This window comes from Esox lucius, chromosome 17, assembly GCF_011004845.1.
Source record: "Esox lucius isolate fEsoLuc1 chromosome 17, fEsoLuc1.pri, whole genome shotgun sequence".
Taxonomy (NCBI): Eukaryota; Metazoa; Chordata; class Actinopteri; order Esociformes; family Esocidae; genus Esox; species Esox lucius.
The window spans coordinates 37287471-37304252 of NC_047585.1; the positions used below are offsets into that span (position 1 = coordinate 37287471).

Below are 16782 nucleotides of genomic sequence, written 5' to 3' on the forward strand. Positions count from 1 at the left end.
ATACACAGTCCCCTTATTTCAGGGACAAATCAACACAATCATAGATACAATTTTCATTTTTAATACTTTGTCAAGAATCCTTTGCAGGCCTTTACAAGCCTGGAATGCATGAACATCACCAAACGCTGGGTTTTACTTTGTGATGCTTTGTCAGGCCTTTACTGCAGCTTAAGTTTTGTCTTCAGCAAGTGAAATGCATCCTCGATCGGGTTGAGATCAGGTGATTGACTCGGCTATTGCAGGATATTCCACTTCTTTGCCTTCAATAACTCCTGGGTTGCGATTGCAGTATGTTTTGGGTGATTGTCCATCTGTATAGTGAAGCGCCGTCCAATCAACTTCGCTTAATTTGTCTGAATCTGATCAGACAATATATCCCTATACACTTCAGAATTCATCCAGCTGGTTCACTAAACACTAGTGACCCAGTGCCTTTGGAATCCATGCATGCCCATGCGATCACACTGCCTCCACCATGTTTTACAGATTATTTGGTATGCTTTGAATCAAGAGCCATTCCAAGCCTTCTCCATACTTTTTTTATCCCATCATTTTGGTACAGGTTGATCTTAGTTTCATCTGTCCAAAAAATGCTTAAAGTCTAATCTGGCGTTTCTATTCTTGAGGTTTATGAATGGTTTACACCTTGAGGTGAACCCTCTGTATTTGCTCTTGTGAAGTATATTCTTAATGGTAAAATTGAATAATGATATGCCTACTTCCTGGAATGTGTTGTTCTTGGCTGGATGTTGTGAAGGATTTTTCTTTACCATGGAAAGGATCCTAAAATCATCCACCACTGTTGTCTTTCGTGGACATCCAGGAGTTATTTTTATCTGGCCACTCCTAATGTTCCTGCTATCTCTGATGGATATATATTATTTTTTTTGCAACCTAAGGATGGCCTGTTTCACTTGCATTGAGAGCACCTTTGACTGCAAGTTGTGGGTTCACAGCAACAGCTTCCAAATGCGAATACCCCGCCTGGAATCAACTCCACACCATTTACCTGCTTAATTTGATAAAGAAATAGTCCACACCTTTCCATGAAACAGCTTTTGAGTCAATTAACCAATTACTTTGGGTCCCTTGAAAAAGAGGGGGCTACATATTAAAGAGTTGTAATTCCTCAACCCTTTCTCCAATTTGGATTTGAATACTTTCAGATTAAAGCTGTTAGTAGGCACTTTAAGCCCATATTCATTATTTAACTGTAACCTGATCATATTTTGGCAAACAGACAAAAAAACTAAACATTATTTCTGGAACTAACTGTACAGTACCTACTTGTATTAAGCCAACTATTGTGGATAGACCTATTGAGTAATATATAGTGAGCCATAATTTATTCAATCACTAACGGCACAATCCCTGTACTAATCCACTTGGTTAGATGCCATCATGATGTCATCATCAGCAGGCTTTCCATACACTATAACAACAGATGGTAACTTCTGCTGGGCGAACAGAAAACGGAGAACCCACCAGGATGTTCCACAATACACAGGCACACGGTTCCCCACCTGAAACACAGTGAGAAGCGCCTGGGGGAAGTTGTCGAAGGTGCTCCTCTTGGTCTGCGTCTCATCGAAGTTGAACTTGCCCCCAAACACCTGCATGCCCAGCAGGGAGAAGATGATGATGAAGAGGAAGAGGAGCAGCAGCAGGGAAGCGATGGACTTCATGGAGTTGAGCAGCGACGCCACCAGGTTACTGAGGGACTGCCAGTGACTGGGCAATGGAGAGTAGTGGTGGTTAGGAAGTATGCACACACACACACACACACACGCACACACAAGCAAACAATAGTCGTGGAAAGCCTGTTTAATTGACTTTTTGCACTCAGAGCAGTGGGCTGGTTCAACCCCATGATACATGTGCAATGCAAGCTGAAGCCTACGCCACTGCGAGCCACACCACACCACAACAGCACTATAACTGAATTCTAACCGAAGAGCATAAATAACTGACAAAATATAATGTGACCTGCTCCATGGTGACGTTGACCCTGGAAACAGATCCAGGATCAGTTGCTCTTCCCCACAGCCCAAACCTAAACCTTGTGGGGGTGAAAAATGCTAAACTCGTCCCCATGTCACATGACTGTGATCCGGTCTCACCGTGTGACCTTGAAGATCCTGAGCAGCCGAACACAGCGGAACACGGAGATGCCCAGAGGGGACATGATGGCCAGCTCTACCAGGATGGTCTCCGTGATGCCCCCACACACCACAAAGCAGTCAAAGCGGTTGAACAGGGACACAAAGTAGGCCTGCAGGCCCAGGCTGTACATCTTGGTCATCATCTCACAGGTAAACAGGCCCAGCAAAACCTTGTTGGCCACGTCTGGAAACACAGGGCAGAAGGAGCTGTCAAAGGTTTGTAAGCAGTATGTGGTATATCAGCCCCCTGTCGGGCTGGTTGTATAATATTAACCCTGTATTTAAGTCAGTCAGGCTGGTTGTATAATATTAACCCTGTATTTAAGTCAGTCAGGCTGGTTGTATAATATTAACCCTGTATTTAAGTCAGTCAGGCTGGTTGTATAATATTAACCCTGTATTTAAGTCAGTCAGGCTGGTTGTAATATATTAACCCTGTATTTAAGTCAGTCAGGCTGGTTGTAATATATTAACCCTGTATATAAGTCAGTCAGGCTGGTTGTATTATATTAACCCTGTATTTAAGTCAGTCAGGCTGGTTGTATTATATTAACCCTTTATTTAGGTCAGTCAGGCTGGTTGTATTATATTAACCCTGTATTTAAGTCAGTCAGGCTGGTTGTAATATATTAACCCTGTATATAAGTCAGTCAGGCTGGTTGTATTATATTAACCCTGTATTTAAGTCAGTCAGGCTGGTTGTAATATATTAACCCTGTATATAAGTCAGTCAGGCTGGTTGTATTATATTAACCCTTTATTTAGGTCAGTCAGGCTGGTTGTATTATATTAACCCTTTATTTAGGTCAGTCAGGCTGGTTGTATTATATTAACCCTGTATTTAAGTCAGTCAGGCTGGTTGTATTATATTAACCCTGTATTTAAGTCAGTCAGGCTGGTTGTATTATATTAACCCTTTATTTAGGTCAGTCAGGCTGGTTGTATTATATTAACCCTGTATTTAAGTCAGTCAGGCTAGTTGTAATATATTAACCCTGTATTTAAGTCAGTCAGGCTGGTTGTATTATATTAACCCTGTATTTAAGTCAGTCAGGCTGGTTGTAATATATTAACCCTGTATATAAGTCAGTCAGGCTGGTTGTATTATATTAACCCTGTATTTAAGTCAGTCAGGTTGGTTGTAATATATTAACCCTGTATTTAAGTCAGTCAGGCTGGTTGTAATATATTAACCCTGTATATAAGTCAGTCAGGCTGGTTGTATTATATTAACCCTGTATTTAAGTCAGTCAGGCTGGTTGTAATATATTAACCCTGTATTTAAGTCAGTCAGGCTGGTTGTATTATATTAACCCTTTATTTAGGTCAGTCAGGCTGGTTGTATAATATTAACCCTGTATTTAAGTCAGTCAGGCTGGTTGTATTATATTAACCCTGTATTTAAGTCAGTCAGGCTGGTTGTAATATACTAACCCTGTATTTGAGTGAGCCAGTCAGGCTGGTTGTAATATACTAACCCTGTATTTGAGTGAGCCAGTCAGGCTGGTTGTAATATACTAACCCTGTATTTGAGTGAGCCAGTCAGGCTGGTTGTAATACACTATCCCTGTATTTGAGTGAGCCAGTCAGGCTGGTTGTAATATACTAACCCTGTATTTAATTCAGTCAGGCTGGTTGTATTATATTAACCCTTTATTTAGGTCAGTCAGGCTGGTTGTGTTATATTAACCCTGTATTTAAGTAAGGCTGGTTGTATTATATTAACCCTGTATTTAAGTCAGTCAGGCTGGTTGTATTATATTAACCCTGTATTTAAGTCAGTCAGGCTGGTTGTATTATATTAACCCTTTATTTAGGTCAGTCAGGCTGGTTGTGTTATATTAACCCTGTATTTAAGTAAGGCTGGTTGTATTATATTAACCCTGTATTTAAGTCAGTCAGGCTGGTTGTATTATATTAACCCTGTATTTAAGTCAGTCAGGCTGGTTGTATTATATTAACCCTTTATTTAGGTCAGTCAGGCTGGTTGTATAATATTAACCCTGTATTTAAGTCAGTCAGGCTGGTTGTATTATATTAACCCTGTATTTAAGTCAGTCAGGCTGGTTGTATTATATTAACCCTGTATTTAAGTCAGTCAGGCTGGTTGTAATATATTAACCCTGTATTTAAGTCAGTCAGGCTGGTTGTAATATACTAACCCTGTATTTGAGTGAGCCAGTCAGGCTGGTTGTAATATACTAACCCTGTATTTGAGTGAGCCAGTCAGGCTGGTTGTAATATACTAACCCTGTATTTGAGTGAGCCAGTCAGACTGGTTGTAATATACTATCCCTGTATTTGAGTGAGCCAGTCAGGCTGGTTGTAATATACTATCCCTGTATTTGAGTGAGCCAGTCAGGCTGGTTGTAATATACTAACCCTGTATTTAAGTCAGTCAGGCTGGTTGTATTATATTAACCCTTTATTTAGGTCAGTCAGGCTGGTTGTGTTATATTAACCCTGTATTTAAGTAAGGCTGGTTGTATTATATTAACCCTGTATTTAAGTCAGTCAGGCTGGTTGTATTATATTAACCCTGTATTTAAGTCAGTCAGGCTGGTTGTATTATATTAACCCTTTATTTAGGTCAGTCAGGCTGGTTGTGTTATATTAACCCTGTATTTAAATCAGTCAGGCTGGTTGTATTATATTAACCCTTTATTTAGGTCAGTCAGGCTGGTTGTATAATATTAACCCTGTATTTAAGTCAGTCAGGCTGGTTGTATTATATTAACCCTGTATTTAAGTCAGTCAGGCTGGTTGTAATATACTAACCCTGTATTTGAGTGAGCCAGTCAGCCTGGTTGTAATATACTAACCCTGTATTTGAGTGAGCCAGTCAGCCTGGTTGTAATATACTAACCCTGTATTTGAGTGAGCCAGTCAGGCTGGTTGTAATACACTATCCCTGTATTTGAGTGAGCTAGTCAGGCTGGTTGTAATATACTAACCCTGTATTTAAGTCAGTCAGGCTGGTTGTATTATATTAACCCTTTATTTAGGTCAGTCAGGCTGGTTGTGTTATATTAACCCTGTATTTAAGTAAGGCTGGTTGTATTATATTAACCCTGTATTTAAGTCAGTCAGGCTGGTTGTATTATATTAACCCTGTATTTAAGTCAGTCAGGCTGGTTGTATTATATTAACCCTTTATTTAGGTCAGTCAGGCTGGTTGTGTTATATTAACCCTGTATTTAAGTAAGGCTGGTTGTATTATATTAACCCTGTATTTAAGTCAGTCAGGCTGGTTGTATTATATTAACCCTGTATTTAAGTCAGTCAGGCTGGTTGTAATATATTAACCCTGTATTTAAGTCAGTCAGGCTGGTTGTAATATACTAACCCTGTATTTGAGTGAGCCAGTCAGGCTGGTTGTAATATACTAACCCTGTATTTGAGTGAGCCAGTCAGGCTGGTTGTAATATACTAACCCTGTATTTGAGTGAGCCAGTCAGGCTGGTTGTAATATACTAACCCTGTATTTGAGTGAGCCAGTCAGGCTGGTTGTAATGCTCTGAGGAGATGGTGAGCGTGTTGAGAAACACCAGGATGATCACCAGCCAATAGAAAGGCACCGATTTCACTGCTAACCGGCACTTCCTGCGGCAGAACCTGTTCCAGCGACGCCAACGCCGGCTGTGAGACAGGAAGTGATGTCAGTGAAATGACATGGATGCATTTCGGGGGCAGGTTAGAGAGGCTTCCACTGAAGAAGGGGTTGACCAGGGGGGTGGAGGGGTGCAGTGAGAGGGAGGGGCTAGGAAGTACATTATATAAAGAGGGGGGTTGGACAGGCAACATCTGACGGAAACTTGGAAAGAGAACTAAATTAACTTGATGAACTAACTTGGGGAGGAAGAGAGAGAGCGAGAGAAAGAGAGCAAGAGGGAGAGAGCGTGGTGAAGTGTAAAAACGCTGCATAAGGCTCTAGCTCCTCCAGATGCCCCAGCTTATTTGCTGACTTGTTTAAAGGGGAGGTGGATTTGATTTATTACCTGCAGACTCCAGAGAACAGAACAGCACACCAAGTAGAGAAACCCAAGCAAGCATTTATCCACAGAAAAATCAGGCGTCACTTCATGCAGAAAAAGAAAATGGTTTTCCTGTACAGACTGCTGCTGCATGCAAGGAGGCATGCGGGGCAAGGTAATTTCACTGACCTGAACTTTGACTTTGAAATTTTTTGACTGAAAAAAGATGTTTATAATAAATGTCAGTTGGTCTTGCCACCTGCAGGATATTCATTCATTTAGTACAAAGCTAAAATCCTGTATGTGGCATCTTTGTGACACACCAGGAGAGGTCTTAGTTCTTAGAATCAATCAAACGAATTAAAAACTGTTTTTAATGAGGAAGTTCACACGGTTTTACACTTTGCCTCATTGTTTCGTCCATCTGTGCTTCTAGATCTAAAGAATTATAACTTGTTCTTGTTGACGGCAAGTTTTGTTTTTGACTGCAGAGACATTAACCAGAGATTCAGTTTTGCTTAGACACTACGCATTGTAATCTACTGAAAGTGTGAAGGCAAATCTAACAGCAAATACTCTCTATACCAAGACGAAAATGTCTGCAACAATATCACCTACAAGCACAGATAAAGTCAAAAATAAGGTAACATGTAAAAATGGGTGAACTTCTCCTTTAAGCTCGTCTCACATCAGCAGTTGTTCGGACAGGATAGAGGAGAGATAAGATAGATGAAGCACACGAAAGCCGACGTGATGGTTCACTCAGGAGACAGAGGCTGTAGTAGTGTGTTTCATATTGAAGGTAGTGGGCTCTCACCAAAATGGTCCACAGCACGGTGTCTTCACCTCATCTTCAGCCACGGTCTCGGTGTTCACAGACTCTGTCTCACTGGCGGGCATACTCGCTGCAGTGGCAAACACAGTGTTTATCACACACACACACACACACAACCCCACGTAACAACTCGTACATGTCACACAGAACACACACACACAACCCCACGAGAAAAAGTCATGCATGTCACACACAACACACGCACACACAACCCTGCGTAACAACATGTCAAACACACACAAACACACACCCACACAAGTCTTAAACATACAGTAAACAGTCAATCAAATTCCTCAACAATAGCAAGAAAGAACGGACAGCATCACTACAGGCATTTCTGAGAAATCCCTTCTAGAAAAAGAAAAAACACACACACATGACCCAATGACACAAATTCAGTCCCAAAAGACAATACCTCTCAAGACCAAATCCATGTGAATCAAAATATTAGAAAATAGATTCTGAGTGGGTAGTGGAAAATGAAGAAAGAAATAATAAAACTGACAGTGTGCATTTGCATTGTTTCAAAGTGATAATGTCTAAAACGTGATAAGATCTGTTTTGATCATTATTACCAACAGGTAATACTACAGTATTTACTACCTATTAAATAAGTAACCTTTATCTATAATAGTCACTAATTTGGTTATTGCATCCATCACTATGATTCAACAGCTGAGTGGGGGAGGTGGGGCAAAACAGCTGCCGGGTTTGAGGGCTCTTCTTAATGGATGATGGGGATGACGACGAAACACCAGTGCAGAAGATGGTCCTTTACACAACCTTATTGGACTCTTAACACTAAATATAAAGTACTAGATCAGAAGGGGCAAAAAAAACACGTGGTTTTCTTCCTTCTTGTAACTGGACCGATTCAGATGAGGATGAGTGCAATTACCAACCAGGTACGAGTTAAAACGTGACGTGTTTCAGCCCTCCAGGACAGGGGATGAATAAGCCCTGGCCAAGACCATTACACTAGAGAATTAAAACATAACACTTTGGGTAGGGAAAGTGCTATTCTAAAACATCACGCCATCATTTACAGGCGAGGTACTACGCTCCAAATTGTAACCTTCCAACAAAAAACAAAAAAACACTAAATACTTTGGGATAGCTCCTGGAATATCAGAAGACTGCTGTTTAAAATATGCGAGAAAAAGACGCACTGCGAGTGTTATGTGAGAGCACAGCCTGTTAGTCCCAGGGTACGCAACACTGCAGCTTAGTTCGTGTGACACGGTTGGCTTTGACTTCTGAGTCTGCCGACAGCTCTCTCTCTCTCTCTCTCCTCCCCTCTCTGCCTCGCTCTCTCAATATCTGAATACTGCTGACTGCCGGATGCGGTGATCTGGGTTTAGCCCCATTTGCCTATTCACACTGAGCCGCTAGCATAGCTGCTTTAAACGGGACGCGCATGGAGAGGGAGAGACAGAGACAGAGGTTGAGTGCCTGGTAACAACAGGGGTAGTATGGGTCGCTATTCAACTGCCTGGTGCTCCTCTACTGACTCCTCTCACAGGGGATATGGGAGTCTGGGCTCATTCAGTCCAAACAGCAGGAGAGGGCCCCCAGGGGGGAAGGGTTTATCAGACACACGGAAAGAACACAAAAGCGAGATCAAAGAGATAGTGATGCTCAAACAGAGGGGTCAATCAGAATAGCAAAGCGGGGCGATTAGGTGCTGAACACACATAACACACACACACACACATGCGTGCACGAGGCTGTGATGAAACAGGCATACAAACAGGTGCACGCAAACAAATGCACACGCGCCAGCCTGAACACGGATGGGCAGACAAGCTGGCGTAACATACATTCTCCCGCCCCTCCCTACGCGCACACACACACACACACACACATACATCCACATACATCCACATACATCCACACTTGTCAATGTGTAAGGAAAAACCAGGGGATTTACCATGAGTGTCGGAGGACTGGCTGAACCACCCAAACCTGCTCCCCTTCTTCTTCTCGGTGAGGTCAGCCAGAGTCACCCCTTCACGTGTAATACATGCAAGCCCATGCATTCAGACAGCAGCGGTGGAACATGGGGGGGGGGGGCGAAAATGGGGCTATATCAAGACGGGTTATAGCAGCGCAGTAACAATGTACCACCACAACAGTAGAAACGACAGTAGAGCTGGCAACGGTGACACTGACTGACTGACAACACCAGCACCAGCACCACTGACACTGACAACACCAGCACCACTGACACTGACACCACCAGCACCACTGACACTGACAACACCAGCACCACTGACACTGACAACACCAGCACCACTGACACTGACAACACCAGCACCACTGACACTGACACCACCAGCACCACTGACACTGACAACACCAGCACCACTGACACTGACAACACCATCACCACTGACACTGACAACACCAGCACCACTGACACTGACAACACCAGCACCACTGACACTGACACCACCAGCACCACTGACACTGACAACACCAGCACCAGCACCACTGACAACACCAGCACCACTGACACTGACACCAGCAGCACAGACTGTAGTGGACACTGAAGAGGAGCAGAAGAGGAAGATGTTGACAGCTGTTAGTCACATGACAAGAAGCCAGCGTCTGCAGGTCGGGGAGGGGGGGGGGTCGTACAGAACAGTGAGGAAGCACTAGAATCGATACTAACATGTTGCAATGTGAATGAATGGCATTCACATGTCTATGTTAGTGTACAGTCTCTCATGACATGGCCCAACCGGCGACACGCAGAGACAGGATGATTCATTTCACGCCAGCATCACCACCACAGTGCATATCATTCTAACCACTGATCTCCTTAAAGCCCATAACTCTCCCAGCAATAGAAGACTCCCTTTGGGGAACAGGACTATATTTACTAACTCATTGTGTCTTATTTTAGCTTGGTTGTAAAGAACATGCTGTTCCTACCTTAGCTCCTTACTATTCAGTTTTGGGTTCTGTTGACTGCAAATGAAGACATTGGCACTGATTCTGATGTTACATGTTGGGCTGGAATGATCAGAACGTAATTGACTATGCTGGTTTTATACCTGACAACAAACCATTCCTGACATAATTTGGTTTGAAGGTTCAAAGAATGACCTCATTAATAATACAGTAGTGAAATTGGTCTCCCAAATTGGTCAACAGGACAAGGACGGGGGCTCTTCAGTCACCCAGCAAAAGAGGTGTGGTTCTACTGTAGACCTCTAAAGTCACCCGGCAGAAATTATAGGAGACGGGAGCGAGAAGGGCTTCTTTGATGGAGGTAGGGGCTGATGGGAATCACTAAAAGTCACTCAGCAAAAGAGGGTGATCATGTCCTGAGGGATTGAAGGGTCCTACAGTAAAGCAGTATCGAGGGGCAGTAGCACGTTCGGCGTTCTGTTCTGCATCATGTGCCGCTTACATAAAAAGGATTTGGATTAGTCTTTCTCCTGCTCAAGTAATATGGTTTATCCCTCTCCTGCCTCCTCAGAATACCCCAACTGGTACAGAGACAGCTCAGCTAACCGCGTTCTGAGGGAGGCAATGCCAATACAACGGCACCATGCCTCGCACACCTGACAGAGACACTCCTTAGTCACAACACTTGCTAAACAACAATATTGGAAACCTCACGGATAACAATACATAGCCCTTAATAGGGCTAAGCCTAGGAGGAGGATCTGGGTGTCTGTCTCTAAGGATGTGTGTGTGTGTGTGTGTGTGTGTGAACCGACACAGTGGGTGTCATCACCTGACTCATAGTGCAGCAGTGACACAGATTACGTGTGTAATCTTTTTTCCCAAAGCGACCTTGATCTTTTGGCTTCACCTCTCTTCAGTGACCTATATAACAGCGGACTCCGACTGGCTCACCGGGTCCATGTTATCCACACGGCCGGGTCTGTGTGAGTCTGCAGACGTGGGCATGTACTGGATTTACCACAGTAAACCTGAATGCTAGTTTGTCAGGTCTGAAAAACACACCGGACATTCACACTAGAGACCCCCACTAGCTAAATGTCCCTAAACACAAGGCAGCTTTTAGTCAAAGGCTCTCAGCCTTCCTGCTTCGTATGTGTACAGCACCAAACACACTCAACCATTCACTTGAATGGACGTGTCCAAACTGTTTATGTGTGTATTTGTACATGTGTGTATGGGTGTGTGCGTGTGTGTGTGTTTGATGCGGGGTGGTGAGTGTGTGTGTTTGATAATGCTTACGGTTGCGTTTTCCATCCCCGTTGCCCTCCTCGTCCTCGTTCTCCGGGTCAATGTCCTCGGCCTGGGTGATCCAGTCCAGGTAGCCCTTCAGGTCCTCCTCCAGCTGCTGCTTCTCCCTCAGCTTCTGGAAGTCTCCGCGGGCCTTGGCCTTTTCTCTCTCCTTGGAGAACTCTCTGCGGGCACAAACACACACACACACACGGTCACACACACACACAACCGCACGACCACACACACAGTCACACGTTCACACCCGAGCGCACACACACAAACACACACACACACACATGTAACTGAATGCAATCAGAACAAATAAACACAAGTAGGTGCGTGCAAATGAAAACACAAAATCACATGCTCAGACTTAACGGCTCTCTGGCTCCCCTCATAATGTCTATGCAAAATGTAATAATACTATTAGTTCACACTAATATGTATAGAAAATGTAACAGCATTAGTTTACACTAATATGTATAGAAAATGGGTCTCAAGTCAACCATTTACACATGATGACACTATGATTCCAAAACATGGCTTCATATCCACTTTCCAACACCACAGTCCTGCTGCTCTAGATGACCTCTGGTATCCTGTATAGGGTTCCTATGCCAAGCTAGCTGTCACTGGCAGGGGATGTTCCCCTTTAAATAACTACTGAAGAGCCAGAGGGTGCAGAGACCAGCAGGAGTAGTGGTTACCAGCATGTGCTCAAAATGTAAAACTGTTCTCACACAAATAATTGAAACAAACAAAACCCCATGCAGGTCGATGAGCACTGGCCATTGTTGTGGTAAGACCTTTTCATTGGAACATTCAGTCCTTGAAATGACACAGGAATGTTTCCCCTTTGTGCAGCTGTTCTCATAATGTTCCTATAGGATTTTGTTCTAAAATCCCTAACTTGTTAGATGCAGTGACTATAAAATGCTATGAATGTGTAAAAAAAACAATTATTGGATACACAGTATTTTTGACAAAGATTCTTATTCAATATTATTAGTTCCGGGCGACCCTAAACAATACTGCAGTAAAGTTAATGCCTCTCTGTTAGCTGCCTCCCCGTTAGCTGCCTCCCCGTTAGCTGCCTCCCCGTTAGCTGCCTCTCCGTTAGCTGCCTCTCCGTTAGCTGCCTCTCTGTTAGCTGTATAGATGGGAGGCCAGGGGCCAGGGTTTGAATCCTGCTCGCGGATTAACAGGGTTTCTGCGGAGGGCAGTGCAATAGGCCAGCACTATTTGGGTTTGGTGGGTAGGTAATGGAATTTGTATGCCTTCTCTTGTCGGCCTCTGACGACTCCTTTTAACGGCTTGGCCAACTGTGAGATCAATCAAGGTAAAATGTTGTAGGGGGTCTGTTCCTTCCAATTCCAGACTAGACGTCCAGTTCCTTGCTCAAAGGGACTTCAGTAGGTGACACCTGGGATATTTTTTAAACCCTCTGCTTCCTAGCCAGCATCTCTAACCTTAACTTATCGATACATACATTTGAAAAACACATTTTGGACTAATAAGTCTGCATCTCAAACGTTTCTGGAACTTGCAATACAATTTTCTCTTAAATACCTTGTTTGCTTATTAGCTATCGCTACCAGCATTCATTCATTTCACAGTAAAAAAAAAAATATATATTTTCAGAGCATTTTTAAGTTCCTGACTTTACCGAGGGAAGGGTCATAACAACCTATTGAGAAAAACCCTCAGGGAACCATGGCAACCGCCAACGGACTCCTCTAAGAATACACACTTCCCAGAGTGCTGCTGGCCATTGAGTACTGTATTATGACCACTACCCCCCCCCACTGCAGGGAAATGGAAGCAGCAGCAGAATGGGCTTGATGCAGTCAGAGAGAGTTAGAGGAAGAGCTTAGTTAGTGAGGATGAGGAGGCTGAGATGGGAATGAAGGGTGAGCAATGAGATTAATTTTCCCTCTCTGGAGTTTTGCTGGGGGAGATGTGTGTGGGGGGTTGATTAAGTGGGCGGGGGTGAAATGCTTACATTTGCTGTAGCTGTGGCAAGAAAATGTGAGGACAAACAACCGTGGGGTCAACAAGGATGATATATAGTGGGTCAGGGCAGTACAACCTAAGAATATGACATTGAATACTGTGTTACCAGTGACTGTGTATGTTAGTATCTGTCCTCTGTCTCCCTCTCTGCAATTCCCAACACACACACACACACACACACACCCACACCAAGCCACGGACTGCACACTGCAAACTAAACCTCTTACCCACTCAACACACCCAACACAAGGTTAAGCACGAAAAAGGAGCCCAGAATGATCAGACTAACAAAGTACACGCTGGGCGTTCCCATGCCCATGGCATCATTCACCTGTAGGGGTCCAAAAAAGTGTGTTAACAGACAGACAGACAGGTACTGTAGACAGACAGACAAGCAGGTAATGTAGACAGACAGGTACTGTAGACATACAAGGCAGGTAATGTAGACAGGCGGACAGAAAGGCAGGCAGATAGAAAGACAGGCAGACTGGTAAAAAGAGACATAGAAAGACAGAGAGAGAGAGAGAGAGGGAGAGAGAAACAGAGAGAGAGAGAGAGAGAGAGAGAGAGCAAGTGTGAGGTGTCTTACCCGCTCAACACTCCCAGAACCAGGTTTAGAACAAAGAAGGATCCAAAGATGACCAGAGAGACAAAGTAGACCCATGGAAGCTCTAGACCCATAGCATCATTCATCTGGAGGCACACCCATCATTAAAGAGAAGAGAAGAAGAAGAAAAAGAAGAAAAGGGGAGGCAGAAAAGGATGAGGAAGAGAAAGAGGAGGTAGAGGAAGATAATAAAATGAGTTGTTAAAGAGTTAAAAATGGAGGGAAAAACAAGGATGCTGGATACAGTTTTACAGTGGTTAAGTAATAAAACATTGGGGTGGTTTTGAGACGTAGAGGAAGGCTTAACTGAAACGTACACCTTAAACGTCAGTCAAATCCAGGCCTTACAACTAATCTACGGATACATCAGCTTCAGTCACAGCCAGAGGGGAATGAGCGGTTCAAAGTTTAGACCGCACAGGAAGTGCAGGGGACACACAATGAAATGGAAGCCAGTGATAGGATGTCTATGAGGGAAGGCCCCACCCAGTAGAGCACATCTGTCCAACCCTCCATGGTGATGCACTGGAACACGGTCAACATCGCAAAAAGGAAGTTGTCAAAGTTGGTGATGCCATTGTTGGGGCCGTGCCAGCCCTCTTTGCACTCGGTGCCGTTGATTGGGCATTGGCGCCCGTGCCCTGAGATCGCACACGGAGCCGGCTCATCCTCCGCTATTTGGTCTACGAAGAGAAAGAGAAATTGAATTAAAAAATGGAACTGAGAAAGAGCCAGTGACACAGAGACGGACAGTAACAGAGAAAGACAGAAAGAGTATATAATAACCGACAAATGACAGAGAAAAATATAATAATTTGACACATTGGAAAGAATCAAACAAAAGTAAACTGGAAATCTACCTTCCACTAAACAGAAAGTACATAGTGGCTGAATATCTCATCACTGTGACTGACCCAAAATGTAGAAAAAGCTTGACTATGTGAGCATGGCCTTGCTTATTAAAAGATGCTGCCAAAGGCAAAGCCAGCTCTCAGGACACAATAAAATGTGCACCATGCCCGCAAAATGAGGTGTAAATGGAGCTGCACTTCCAAACCTTATGCCCAATATATTACAACATCTGAGAAACCTGTTTCTCTCAGATCATACCGACCCACAAGTAATTAGAAATCAAATCAAACAATGATGAACTCCCCTATCTAAAATACCTTTGACCCGTTGCCATGAAAAATAGGGCAGCCAGTGGAGCATCCTAACCAGGAATTTATTCATTTGTTTTCTCTCATGCATATTTTAAACTGTTGGCACATTTCGACAATTGTACATAGCTCATAATATATAACTCAAAATGCCCTTTGTGTAATGTTTATTCACTATTTTCCAGATTTCCTTTTTGTTTTTACTGTAAATTATAATTTATTTTTCCACTTACTTTGGCAATGTAAACAAATGTTTCCCATGCCAGTAAAGCCCCTTAAATTGAAATAAAAAACAGACAGACAGGTTTAGAGACAGAGACAGATGAAGAGTCTGTCAGTTAGGAAGACACAGAAGAAAGAGAGAGATAGAGACAGAAAAAGCCAGAGAAAGACAGAGGGAGGAATACAGCGACAGATAAAGTATCAGTTAGGAAGATACAGAGAAAGATTAAGAGAGATATACAGACAGAGAGCGAGAGCTACAGACTGAGACAGAGAGGAAGACATAGAAAGACAGAGGAAGACACAGAGAGAGACAGACAAACAAAAAGATACACAGGAAGACAGAGAGAGGAAGAGAGAGGAAGATAGAAAGAGTCAGGGAGAGGAAGACAGAGAGAGAGAGCGAGACTGACACAGAGAGTGTGTGACATTGAGAGAGAAACAGAACCCACACACTCACCCACGCACTCACATTCCTACCTGTGCCGGAGAAGTAGCAAGTTGCATGCATTTTGCCGATGAAGAGCTCAAGGCCGATGATGGCGTAGATGATGATGACAAAGAGGACCAACAGGGCAATGTGCAGGAGAGGAACCATGGCTTTAATAATGGAGTTCAACACCACCTGTAAACCTAGACAGAGAAGCACGGACAGGTCAGAGTGGATACATAGCTTGGTGTGCCTGTGTGTCCTTGATGCACCGCAGTGCTTCGGTTTCAATAAAACAGTTGTTGTGCTGTTGGGATGAAACAGTAGGTGCATCCGGTTCTGTCCCAGGAATTCATTTAAAAAGGTAGTAGGTCCACAGTTTGTTACTTTAGGGTTTGTTTATACAGTATGTTTTATATAACTTCTGTTTGTTAGTGAAATGCATTTCTTGCAGGACTACATGTCCATATAAATATACATTAACACAGATGTAATTTAACATTCGGAAGAAGGCCATGTTTTTTATTAAAAAAATACATAGCCACTGGTGATGCTGTAGGGTTTTCCAGCCCATATTGCCTCGAATAGCAGCATTTGGTGTATATTTACCCAAAACGAAGAAAAATCTGCAGGGACAGTTAGCATTAGTAATAGTTGAAAATTAAGAATTACTAATTCAAAGAGTTTATTTAGAAAAGCATGACAGGAATGTGACAGAATGGGATTTGACTGAATTGCTTGAATTAGTACAGATCTGTGTCAGAATAAAAAAGATGACCTGTATTGGTCAGTGGAGGCTGGTTGGGGGAGAACAGGGTAAGACGTAATATTGCACCTCTGATCCACTTGTTTTGTTGTTGATGCGTGTGTGGGCATGTGGTGTGTTCAGGGTCTGCATTCAGGGCCTGCCTGCACTGAACACTATGTATGTATGTGCATCTGTACAGAAGGACTACGAGTCTGTCTTCGTGGGTGTTTGCATGAGAGTGTTTGCGTGTACTTGAGGGATACACACACACACAGGCGAACACACACACACACACACTCATCCTTCCACACCCACACAGAGAAACATACCTCATGTCTCTAAGGCATTGATTGGACATCCTATTTTAGGAGAACATTCCTGAGGGGCTGCACAGAGACCATATGTTCACATATTACTGTTAC

At 43.4% G+C, this 16782-nt stretch overlaps 1 protein-coding gene across 15 annotated transcripts in view; it reads right to left on the bottom strand.

Moving 5' to 3' along the window:
• The window catches only part of cacna1da (calcium channel, voltage-dependent, L type, alpha 1D subunit, a), a 103093-nt gene that overhangs the window by 48517 nt on the left and 37794 nt on the right, over positions 1-16782 (bottom strand). For 10 of the 15 annotated variants that reach the window (XR_004574656.1, XM_034287405.1, XM_029114017.2 and 7 more), the window contains exons 6-15: positions 15663-15815; positions 14287-14483; positions 13783-13886; positions 11190-11362; positions 8902-8979; positions 6954-7041; positions 6326-6352; positions 5641-5801; positions 2121-2346; positions 1524-1731 (exon numbers count right to left, since the gene is read on the bottom strand). Coding sequence is in view for 14 of the 15 variants with exons in the window: in XM_034287405.1 (XP_034143296.1) it covers positions 1524-1731; positions 2121-2346; positions 5641-5801; positions 6326-6352; positions 6954-7041; positions 8902-8979; positions 11190-11362; positions 13783-13886; positions 14287-14483; positions 15663-15815 (1415 nt within the window). In the remaining variant the exon portion in view is untranslated. The remainder of the gene's footprint in view (positions 1-1523; positions 1732-2120; positions 2347-5640; positions 5802-6325; positions 6353-6953; positions 7042-8901; positions 8980-11189; positions 11363-13782; positions 13887-14286; positions 14484-15662; positions 15816-16782) is intronic. The other 5 variants (XM_029114022.2, XM_029114020.2, XM_029114021.2 and 2 more) reach the window with 2 other exon arrangements.